General features: G+C 38.6%; 1 protein-coding gene across 2 annotated transcripts in view; it reads left to right on the forward strand.

Annotated features, from left to right (window-relative positions):
• OTOGL (otogelin like) overlaps window positions 1-8,809 on the forward strand; it is a 156,158-nt gene extending 147,349 nt beyond the window's left edge. For both annotated transcript variants that reach the window (XM_059683705.1, XM_059683706.1), the window contains 4 exons: window positions 654-773; window positions 2,417-2,462; window positions 6,659-6,738; window positions 7,375-8,809. In XM_059683705.1, coding sequence (XP_059539688.1) covers window positions 654-773; window positions 2,417-2,462; window positions 6,659-6,738; window positions 7,375-7,575 — 447 coding nt within the window. In that variant the 3' untranslated portion in view covers window positions 7,576-8,809. The remainder of the gene's footprint in view (window positions 1-653; window positions 774-2,416; window positions 2,463-6,658; window positions 6,739-7,374) is intronic.
• The last annotated feature ends 4,055 nt before the right edge of the window (window positions 8,810-12,864 follow it).

Consider the following 12,864-nt stretch of genomic DNA (forward strand, 5'->3'; position numbering starts at 1 on the left):
CCAGTATCAAACCCGGGACTCTTCAGTCCCTGGGCTGAGGCTCTACCCACTGAGCACAATCAGCTAGGGCTAGCAGACTTTATTTCTATATAGGAATTCTGACATCAGGGGTGAAATAAACAGTTACTATGTTTAAAAGTTAAAGGACTAGGAATAGATTTTAAAAAAGCCATAAGGTATACAAAACTAGAACCATTAGTCAATAATCACTATCATGTGAAGTTTTTTAAATATTTTGCTGACAAGGGAGTGGAAGGAAGAATAAACAAGTCTCAAGAAAGGAGGTGTATTACGTAATACGATTTGTTTTTTTATAATTAGTGAGGGAAACAGGAGAGCAAGACATTTGACACTTGATCAAATTAGATAATTTTGTAGTAGAAACAAATACCTTTTGCTTCTTTACTCCCTATTGCTTTACTTCACATTTACATGTCAGTTCTAGTATGAAACCAAACACACACACACACACACACACACACACACACACACACACACACCATGCATGTATTTTAATCACTTCCAGATGGATGTTTTATGACTCAAAAAGCTTTCTGCATCATGCTGTTTGATTCAGTAGGATAGGAAATATTTTACTTCAGAAATTTAGCAGATTTCAATAGTAAAACAGACACTTTCTCTTTTATTTTTAGGAGGGGAGTATGTGGCACTATAACTGTACCACATATGAATGTGTCAAGACTGACGAAGGAACAATGATTCTGAACTACAGTATGGTCTGCCCCCCTTTCAATGAGACTGAATGCAAAATGGTTTGTACTTTGTTATATTTAAGAACATTTAGCATTAAATGGAATTTAGAAAATAGTGTGTTTTCCAAGGTCATACATACATTGTAGCTTATTTGTTTTGGTGAATGTTTTATTTTCATGTATACATAAAGGCTCTATTATATATCCTCAGTTTTCCATTTTGAATAATATATGGTATTCCAAATAATTTTCACTCTCCCTGAATACACAATATGCTGTCTCTGGGTTTTTAATATGTAGATAAAGGATTACTGAAAAATCATTTGATCACCAAGCCTCTTTCTCAATATGGATCAATAAACAAATCAATCAGAGCTGGAATGATTTTCTCTTTCTTAAACACACAGCCAGATTTATGATGTAATGCATGCTGGCCTGAGTGAAATTTGCCTTAGCTCCTCTGAGCACAGGCCACTGTGGAACTGAGCACGTGTCATAGCTGGTTCTTCAGTTTTGTTCTCCCAATTCCTTATTCTCTCAGATTTTTAAAAGTGATACAATTTTCCCGCCTTTTTATTACTAACTTTAAGGTTGCTGGAACAACTTCCTATTCCATGTGAAAGTAATACAAATTTTTAAAAAAAGATTATCTGTAGCTTTAATTATTTAATAGGTAATAATCCCTAATGAAAAGTAAGCTTTGCTCTGTTGTGGGGAGCAATATTTTCTAAGTGTAGAGCAATAACAGTCTCATTGATTTTTTTCAAAATGTCCTTTTTTAGTAATGACAGATAACTCGCTAGCTGGCAAGGTAGATAAAATATAAACTAAAGCAATAGAATTTCAGGTCTGGAAAGAATCTTAGACACCATCTTAATTCACAGATTTTAAAATTTGAATTGTAATTATCAAGTTACTGAAAGCAACTAGAAACTTACTGTAATAATTCTAAAAGATAATAAAATTTTCTTAATTTATCCTTAGGCAGAAGCCATTTTGAAGTAGAGGGTTTTTTTTAATAGCAAAATATTAAAGAAAAAGATACACCATTTTAACATTTGACTATATTCAGAAACTCAGTCTAGTTTTTTTTAAAAAAATATATTTTATTGATTTTTTACAGGCAGGAAGGGAGAGAGAGAGAGAGTTAGAAACATCGATTAGCTGCCTCCTGCACACCTCAAACTGGCGATGCGCCCGCAACCAAGGTACTTGACCGGAATTGAACCTGGGACCTTTCAGTCCACAGGCTGATGCTCTATCCACTGAGCCAAACCAGTTAGGGCTCAGTCCAGTCTTATAGAGTAGCTTATATTATTTTGTAGTGTTGAAAAATATAATGGCTTCTACTGGTAAGACTTTTTTTTTATTTAAAAATTTGGGCTGATGCCATGTTGGTCTCAGCCCTTCTGCCAGCAGATATAATAATAAATTTATAATTCTTAAAAAAATAAAGTTTTATAGTGTTCTTTTAAGGAAGTTAATTTTTTTACACTTTCATATTATGAATAAAGAAATAACAATGTTTTAAATATATGCTCCTACTTTTTTACAAAAGGAATTCTTATTAGTAGTTAAATTCCAATCATTTTCCTATAAAGTACTTTGTGATACTTAACAAAAATATCGAGAGAGTTAGTTTTCTATTTCTAGTCCAAAAGGAAATAAACACTGTGAGTTTTAACTTTCTCCTCTCTTTCTAGAATGAAGGAGTTGTAAAGCTTTATAATGAAGGCTGTTGCAAGATCTGTAAGTGAAGACATATTACATTGATTAATTTGATAGATTAGTTTTAATTGTCCTATAATTTCTCTTGTAAAATTCAGTTCTTAGGACACGTGGAGGGAAACAAATTGTATGATGCATATTAAATGTTTTTGTGTCGTGGCTGATTATTTTGTAATTTAGTCTTCGTCGAGTAACGTGTTTCTTTAGATAATTTTTAATTTAAATATTAGAAATTTCTTTATTGTTGCATTTCCCCAAAGGTATTGTGCAGGACTCTAATGGGTTTAAGTTTAAAAGTGCTCTAAGGTCAGATTTACTTGGAACATGCAGAACTATGCAATAGTAAGTAGGCTATGATGAGAAGGTCATTGTGACTCCAGTAAGGGCAAAGTGCATTATTTTCCAAACCTACTGGGACAAGTCTATGGTTCTGTATGATACATTTGAGAAATGCTAATTTAATGAGTACATTTAAATCCTATATGTAAAACTTCCCAATAATTGTTTTTGATAAAGGTATGTACACACAATATTAGTTCAAATGATAAGGTTTATTTCATAGTAATTTTTAAAAAATATATTTTTATTGATTTCAGAGAGGAAGGGAGATAGAGAGAGAAACATAAATGATAAGAGAGAATCATTGATCAGCTGCCTCCTACACACCTTACCTTGGGGATCCATCCACAACCAGGGCATGTGCCCTGACTGGAATTGAACCATGACCTCCAGGTCTGTAGGTCAACGCTCAACCACTGAGCCATGCCAGCTGGGGTTCATAGTAATTTTTAATGATTTTAAGGACTGAAATAGAATAGAGAGGTATTAATGCAGCCATTTTTTCTTTTTAAAGTGTTTATGATTTTCTCAAGATAAAAACAGGAGTTTTAGGCTAGAATGGCAGTTTTTATTTACATGGTATGTAAATCTGACACACACAAACCTACCACAACAAACAAAAGAGTTCAACATAAGATGGCCTGACATCTAACGTGATATTGTTTCGTTTGCTAATGCTGTTATAACAAAGTGCCACAAGCTGGGCGACTTAGACATGTATCATCTCACAGTTCTGGAGGTTAGGAGTCCAAAATAAAGAGGTCCATGGGTTGGTTCCTCCTGAGGACTTCAGGGGAAGATCTGCTGCAGGCCTCTCTTCTTAGCTTATAGAGGGCTGTCTCCATGTTCACGCTGGGTCTTTTGTATGTGTATCTGTCTCCAAATCTCCTCCCTCTTTTTTTTTTTTTAAAATATATTTTATTGATTTTTTACAGAGAGGAAGGGAGAGGGATTGAGAGTTAGAAACATCGATGAGAGAGAAACATGGAAGAGAGAGAAACATCGATCAGCTGCCTCCTGCACACCCCCTACTGGCGATGTGCCTGCAAACAACGTACATGCCCTTGACCAGAATCCAACCCGGGACGCTTCAGTCCGCAGGCTGCTGCTCTATCCATTGAGCCAAGCCAGTTAGGGCCAAATTCCCCCTTTTTATAAGGACATGAGTCAGATTGGATTTGGGCCTCCCCTAATGACCTCATTTTCACTTGATTACCTCTCTAAAGACCCCATCTCTAAATAAGGTCATTTCTGAGGCTCATAGGAATATTTCAAACCCTAACAGCTTTTATTGCTGGGACTTTTGTAAATAGGATAATGCCACTTACACATTCTTAATTACTGGGTCTCTTAGACACACACTAATTAAATTTTTTTCTGTTAGAAAAAAAAGTAGTTTTTAATTCAGTATTTTATGAATTATATGTAAACTAATGTATATTCAGTAGTCATTGTATCAGGAACCCAAGGAATAAAATTAGGCTCCAGAATCTGAGGAAATTTATATTTTTTATGATTTCACTTCTTTTTCCTCTGCTTCTTCAGTCTAGACTCTTCTTTAGGTATGAGATATAGGAGTAGAATCATATAGCAGATGTGAAGAGTTTGGATTCTGTAACTCTGTGTTAACTATTAGAGAAGTGAGTATACTTATGTTATCTGAGGGTAGACAGATCTGTGTGACTGATTGTATTAGTACTATTTATTGCCTGTCACACACAGACACTCTAGTAAGCCCATTGCAGACCAGTACTACAGCTAATCTTCCTAAGTTCTGAGAGCTAGATGGGAAGATAGGGATGGCTCTCCCTATAGAAAAGAAAATGAAGGTCAGAAAAGTTGATCACACTCATCAGTAATAGAGTAAGGGCTGTCTAATGCCTGGTCCCAGGGCTTTTCAATTCTGCTAAGCTCTTTGAAGCTGCAGAATAGTAAAAAGTCACCCCAGTTTTTCCTATCTGATGAGTAAGGACTTGTAAGGAAGTTTCAGCTTTGGTATCAGAGAACCCTTGTCTGCAGTCTTTGCTTTTGTGTGACCAGGCTATACCAGAGAGACTGTGAGTATTGGATACTATCACAGGTGCTGTGCTAAACAAAATGTGTTACAATAAAGACTCTGAGAATGAATAGGAATGCTTCTTGGTACACACAAATTTATGCTGTCTAACTAAATCGATGCTGTCCTAATTTCATTCATCAAATGAATTGACTTATCAAACCAATTTTTATTGAGTGCTTACCACACACCAGACAATCTTTTAGCACTGGCACTGTGATAGTGAATGAAACAGTATCTGTATGCATGGTGCATATTATCAAGAAGTGGAAGAAACAATGAACACATAAATATATATTATTATGTCAGGTAGTGATGAGTGATATAAAGAAAAATAGTGCAGAATAAAAGGGATGGAGAGTGAAGGGAACAGGGTTGCTAACTTCAGTGGTTAAAGAAGGCCTCTGTAATGAAGTGTCATTTGAATGGAGACTGAATGGCCACCAGAATAATGAAGAGTGTTGAAAGCAAAGGAAATAGCAGGTGTGGCTATAGCACAAGGATGAAAGTGATAGAAAGAAGAGGGTAAGGTACCTCATAGATGATGTTAAAGATGTTTTCTTTCTAAACAATTATTCTTAAACTTGCATGAAGTAACGACTGAGTGAAAGCACTATAAGGTACAAACAGCCTGCCCTCTGTCTCCAGCACTGAGCCTTGGGTCACACTGTCGGTGGGAGGTCAGGGAAAGGAGAAAGAACAAGCATAGGAGGTAGAGGAGGAGCCACAAATGAGATGAGAGGAAAACCAAAGTGGCTGTTCTAGAAGCCAAGTGTAGAGAGTGTATCAAGAAGAAGAGAGTGATGGACTGGGTCAAATACTACTGGGAAGTCAAATAGAATGAGAACTGAGATGTGATCTTGATTTTAGCAATTTAAAGGTCAAGGGTGACCTTGAGGAGGACAGTTTAATTTCAGGCAATCTTTACTTGAACCAGCATAGCTTAGCTCTGATATACTTTACATGTTGGGATTTCACAGAAGTATGTAATTAAAAAATAATTTTGTGACTAAAACCATTTGAAAACTGGATATCTAAACCCGGCCTTTTGCAAACAAGGTAAATCAGCAGAATGACAAAACAACTTAGTATCAGAGCAAAAAAATCTTGGACTTTCGCAGCCTGATTCAGAGTTATATCTACTACATACAGTGTGAAATAAATATTCTTGGTGTATTGCCAAGTGATAATCCATCACCCACACAGAGGCATATTAATATGTCATTAATTAATAGAAAGTGTTTTCATTTGAACTCCTAAGAGATCATTTCAGAACCATCAAATCAAATTAGCATCACTCATCCATACATTTAATCATGGTTGATAAATAATTCAATTTATGCTTGATATTTTATTAATATACATTAGGATAATGTGGTTTTAAATCTATTAGTTTTTAATTCGAAAATAAATTTATGTATACTAGTATATGTATAGATGCCTTAATTATTTATGTGTATATTTACTTTTAGATACCATGTAATAAACATTTTATCTATCTATTTATCTACATACCACACAGAGGTTGGTACATACTATACTGTTAGCTTTACTATATGTGTAGAATATTTTTGATTTGTGAGTATGGTAATTATTCTGACAATAAGGTAAAGAGAAGTATGAAGCTAGAAAATATAAGAGATCATCTATTTAGATGGTGAAAATAAATACTGAACATAAAATATGAGGGAATTTTAAATATTTCTTAATGTAGGAATATATTTTATGTAAACATCAATTTTCAATATATTCATATTAATGGAATTAAGAAACAATTTGGCATAAGCCTTTTAATGAATAAATACATTCTCTATTTTATCAGGTAAACGAGAAGAAAGAATATGCCAGAAAGTGATTATTAAATCAGTTATAAGGAAACAGGACTGTATAAGTCAAAGCTCTGTAAGTGGAAAAATATCATTTGTTACATAAAGGGCATGTGTCTTTCCAAAGTATATGTATCACAGCACTAATAAGTTTGTAAGCCAACAAAATGCTAACGCAGTATTTAGCTTTGAGATTATTCTTAAATTCTAATATTAAAATGTTTTGTGAAGAAGTGTGAATTATTCTTAGCATAAGTAGTCAAAAGTTCTGAAGTGATAACAGCAATCCAGAGAGATGGACATTGAATCTAGATATATTTGACTACATATTTTCTTAACCATGCAATTTTACTCAGCAAAAATAGTCCTGGTCCTAACTTTACCTCCTTTAATATGACCCATACAATTCCACAGTCTAGTTGAGCCATGCTATAATATGGGTTACAATAGACTCATTAGATTATGATTAATATATTGCAGGCACCTGTCTAGTTATGTGAGCATGTTTCATACTTTATGTCAGCATTGCTGTCCTAGACATCACCATGGAACTAAGTTACTAAATTTCAACCTGGTATGTTTTGCAACCTTTTAACATAGAGAAGCTTGAGAGTAAAGTGATAAGAAAGCCTTGCTTTCATTTGACTTAGTAAAATCAAGTAAGCAGATTTTTAAATTTAAAGAGTTTTTTTCTCATCATCTCTCCTTACAGATAAATGTTGCATCTTGTGATGGAAAATGCCCATCCGCCACCATATATAACATCAACATTGAGAGCCACCTAAGATTCTGTAAGTGTTGTCGTGAGAATGGAGTGCGGAATCTGACTGTGCCCCTGTTTTGTTCGGGAAATGGCACCGAGATCATGTACACGCTCCAGGAACCTATAGACTGCACATGCCAGTGGAATTAGACTTGTGGATTCCAAGAACTCTATGCAACATCACCAATCAAATGGAGTTAACTTTCAGCACTGTTATTTAGGCACTGGGCAGATTTATACTGTTCACTGATCATGTACTTTTCAGACTATTGGGATATAGCAATTAACAAAAATACACACAATTCCCATGGAAAATTAGATGTATTAATTTACTCAATTTTAGAGAAGTAAATTATTTTAAGTTGTTCAGCTGGAATACTACATATATAATTGCAACGTGCTAAAAACCTGAGATATGCTCATTAAGCAGGTTGTTTTGCAGAATTCTTAAAGTTTCATTCAATAGTCATTTTTTTGATATTCTGGTAAATGTAATCAGTTAAAATTGGTATCTGGATAGTCATAAAGGGTGGTATGCCTAGAGACAGATCATAGAACTATAGGATTTTAGGTTTTTAAAAACTTAGAATAGATATTAGGGGTATTACTGCAAATCCCCCTCATTTTGCAGGTCTAGCAGATAACCAGAGAAGCTGGTGACTTGTACAAATTAATTCAGTATAACAATATATTGAATTCATGTTAATAGTTGGGTTAAGTCTAGATATTTAATATTCCAGTCCTATGTTCGTTTCTTTTGGATGGTACAGTAAGGTGTCTATCACAGAATCTTTCATTCTTAAAGAGTTAGCCTTGCATAGAATTAAGAATTTTAAATTCAATGCCTTTATTAAAAAAAGGAAACACAATGCCACACATTCATATGTATACACATACATTTAATAGTTATTCCAATAATAAGGAATGGGGAAATGTAGCATCAGTTCCCAAACAGAGGAGAGATATCTTGGGCTTTTATTTTTTTATACCATTAAAACTATTATTAAATATGTTGTTACTACTTAACATTTAGCTATTTACTATCTCGTGCACATCTGATTTTTGAGATGTATTTGCATACTATTGAAGTTACATGCTTTTTGCTTTTCATGCTGCTGCTTTGCCAATGAAGAATGAGATAAAATTATTTGAATGTATTAATAATTCTATAACAGAATGCTGCACATACAGATTATTGACATATGCAAGGAATATATCCTGAGATCTTTGCAAATGTCAAAATTCTTTGACATTTATAGTACATGATTGTCTGAGTTTCCTTGTATGTAACAAGGAGAGAGTGCTCTAGTTGGTATTATTGTCGTGAGGACCTAATGAAGTCAAACATCAACAGGAGAACAGTAAAGTTGCATTGAAAAGCAGATGCGGGCCTGATCATCTAGGCTCAGATATTGAGCTAGGTGATTTCTTTGGTTTTGAGATCATGCTTCTCCCCACAAATTGCAACTTATTAGATATTTTGGATCTCCAGGGTTACTTAGAAATGGGTAAAAGAATGAAATGAACATCTACAAAGTCCCAGTGTCTACTGCATGTAAAAGTTGATTTTATCTTATTTGTACTTAATAGAAGTGTTTCATCTAGATGTTAACATTTCAATATTCTTTGACCCCTATTAATATATAGACCAAATCAAATGCTTTTGGTTAAAATAAATTAACATTTTGCTTAAGAAAAACTGTTATGTACCGCAAATGAGCACATAATACTGTATGTCTACCATACATTTTTTTTTATTTTCATGCTCTATAAAATATTTTTTAAATTGAAAACAAGTCATCTTTAAACCTATTTGTGGGAAAAGGGGCAACATTCTCCTAGAACTTCATAAACATTCTCATCTACAGGAAAAATATATTGAGCACCTGCTACCAGTATGTGCCAGACACATTCTAAGCTCTGAGGACACAGGCAAAACAAAAAGACACCGTGCTCATACACAACTTACAGTCTAGTAAGAAAGTAGGCTTTTGATAGGTAAACAGCTATGAGAAAGTGCAGAAGGGCAGACCAAAACTTTTTGTAATGTAGTATACGATAAAGGTGGCCCTCAAATCAGCAGAGGAACACAAATGAACTTTCCATAAATGGTGTTGAAACAATTGTATTGTAACTTGGACAGAGAGAAATTAGGATTCATACATCACTGACATCAGGCTAAATTCTAAACTTATCAGAGGTTTAAATGTGAAAAAGAAAACAGGAAAAAGAGGGTAGAAGTTCTAAAGAAAATTGGAGTAATTCATTATAACCTTAGAGTGGGGAGATCCATTCTAATTCTGACTCAATATCCAGAAGCCCAAAAGAAAGGATTGATAAGTTTAATAAGAAAACTAAAAACAGACAACAAATTCTATCATGACCAAAAATGTCACAGAATTGAAAGAAAATGTAAAACAAAAGCATAGTATTTGCAATGTATCACTGATAAAGGCTAATTTTCCTATATATAAAGATCTCCTAAAAATTAATAACCTAAATCCTTTAACAATGAAAAGATAATAATAATTTTAATAAAAGCATTTCAAATTTAATCTACACTGAAATGCAATTTCTCACCTAGTCACAATTCAGAAGTTTAATTATACTTTTTATATTATTTAAGGCTTTGGGAAAACAAGCACTTTCCTATGTCATTGGTGATTACACCAAGCAGTAGAAATGCTGAGAATTTTTCAATGTCTATTAAATTTTAGAGGTGTTTTTTTGGTTTGACCAAGCTATCTGGGATAAATATCTAGACAAACAACTATATAAACACAAAATACCACTCATACAAGTTTATTCATTGTAGTATTGTTTGTGATACAAAAGATTGGAACAAACATGAGTAGAATAAATGATATGAATCCACATAATGTAATACTATGCAACTATAAAAAAGGAATGAAAAAAGAAATTTCCATATTGCTGTGGACTTATCTCTAGAATATATTTTTAATGAAATAATCATATGTAGAATGCTAAGTTTTGTAGTAAATGGACCAAAATAAGAAAATATCATACTAGAGGCCCGGTGCACAAATTCATGCACGGGTGGGGTCCCTCGAGGTGGCCTGTGAGGATTGGGCACAGAAACCCACAGTCCAAAGCTGCCTGCCACTCCTACCTGCCGCTCCTGCTCATTCCTTCCCCGCTGTGCCTGCTGTGGGCTTGCACCCAGTCAGTCGCAATCAGGAGAGGCTTGTGCTGCCACAGCGGCACTGTCAGCCATGAGCCCTATGTCTGGCACCTATCCTGAGGTGGGGGGAGGGCCAGGATGTGTTAGGCCGTTAGGTCCTCTCGGCAGGTGGTGGGATGCCCTTGCCAGCATGGGATCTGGATCCGTTCTGCTGACATTCGTGCCAGTTGTCGGAAGCCACCTGGCAGCTGCTTTTATATGGTTTCTTCCCTGCAGAGTGTCTAGGAAGGGGAAGCAGCCGCAGTGCCTGAGGCAGACTTCCAGTAGGCCAGCAGCGCTGTTGGCATAATGCTGGCGGTGCAGGTTCATCGGTGCCTGGCCCGTTTTCTGGAGATTGGACCTGCAGGACTACCGAGGGAGTGAGTGGCTGCGGCCCAGCTGGTGGGCCACCGGCATGGATCGGTCAGCTGATCGGTGCTCCCACTGTGGGAGTACACTGACCACCAGTGGGCAGCACCTGCATTGAGTGTCTCCCTCTGGTAGTCAGTGCACATCATAGTGACCAGTCATTTGGTCACTTTTATATATACAGACTAGAAGCCCAGTGCACAAATTTGTGCACCAGTGGGGACACTTGGCCTGGCCTGCAGGATCGGGCTGAAACCAGCTCTCTGATATTCTCTGAGGGGTCCCAGATTGCGAGAGCGCACGGGCCAGACCGAGGATCTGGTGGTCAGTGCATGTCATAGTGACTGGTCAACCAGTTGACTGTCTGACCCCTGGTGGTCAGGGCATGTCATAGCGAGAGGTTGAGCAGCCTTAGCATATCATTAGCATATTACGCTTTGATTGGTTGAACGGACGACTGGACACTTAGCACATTAGGCTTTTATTATATTGGATTGTTTATTTGTCCTGTAATCATATGATTATGATTTAAAAAAATGTAATCACATGATTACATTTTGAAGAAAATGTAAAACAAAAGCAAATTTGCAATGTATCACTGATAAAAGCTAATCTTCTTATATATAAACTAGAGGCCCGGTGCACAAAAATTTGTGCACTCGGGGAGGGAGGGGGGGGTCCCTCAGCCCGGCCTGTGCACTCTCCCAGTCTGGGAACCCTCGGGAGATAACGACCTGCTGGCTTAGGCCTGTTCCCGGGTGGCAGAGGGCAGGCCCAATCCCTAGGTGCAGCCCCTGGTCGGGCTCAGAGCAGGGCCATTTGGGGAGTTGGGGCACCGCCCCATGTCATGCACAAAGCAGGGAGGATCAGGAGGTTGCGATGCCACCCTCAGTCACGCTCAGGGTAGGGCCGATTGGGGGATTGGGGCACCGCCCCCTGTCACACTCAAGGCAGGGTCGATGGGGAGGTTGCGGTGCAACCCCCTGTCACGCACAGAGCAGGGCCAATCAGGGGGTTGGGGCGCTGGCCCCTGTCACTCACAGAGCAGAGCCCATCAGAGGGGTTGGGGCGCTGCCACTCTCACACTCAGGGCAGGGCCGAAGGGGAGGTTATGGCTCTACCCCATCACACACAGAGCAGGACCCGTTGGGGGGGGCGGGGGGGGGAGGGGGTTGGGGCACCACACCCTGTCACACACAGAGCAGGGCCGATCAGGGGGTTGGGGCACTGCACCCTGTCACACACAGAGCCGCAGAGTGATCAGGGGGTTGGGCAGCTCCCCCCTATCAGGTACAGAGCAGGGCTGATCCAGGGGGTTGGGGAGCCTTCCCCTGTCCCGAACAGAGCAGGGCGGATAGGGAGGTTGTGGCCCCGCCCCCTGTCGCACACAGAGCCGCAGGGCGATCAGGGGGTTCAGGGGGTTTGGGCACTGCCCCCTGTCACACTGATGCCGGTGCCGGGAGGCCTCGCGGCTCCACTGATCCCTGTGCACTGGGTGTGTGTGGGGGGGGGAGTGTCCCTCAGCCCAGCCTGCCCCCTCTCACATACTGGGAGCCCTCAGGCGTTGACCCCCATCACCCTCCAATCGCAGGATCGGCCCCTTGCCCAGGCCTGATGCCCCTGGCCTAAGCGTTCGGCCTGGGCAGCGGGGACCCGCAGCTGCAGCGGCCCCACGATCGTGGGCTTTGCTTTAGGCCCAGGCAAGGGACCCCTAGCTCCTGGGACTGCCAGCTTCGACCATGCCCAGCTCCCATCGCTGGCTCCACCCCTACTTCCTGCTATCACTGGCCAGGGCGGAAAAGGCACCTGATTCTCAGATCATGGCTGGGGGGCAGGGCAAAGGCGGCCCCAGGGCTGCCTTTGCCCTGCCCCCCAGCTCTTAGCTCCCC

This window comes from Myotis daubentonii, chromosome 2, assembly GCF_963259705.1.
Source record: "Myotis daubentonii chromosome 2, mMyoDau2.1, whole genome shotgun sequence".
NCBI classification, from domain to species: Eukaryota; Metazoa; Chordata; class Mammalia; order Chiroptera; family Vespertilionidae; genus Myotis; species Myotis daubentonii.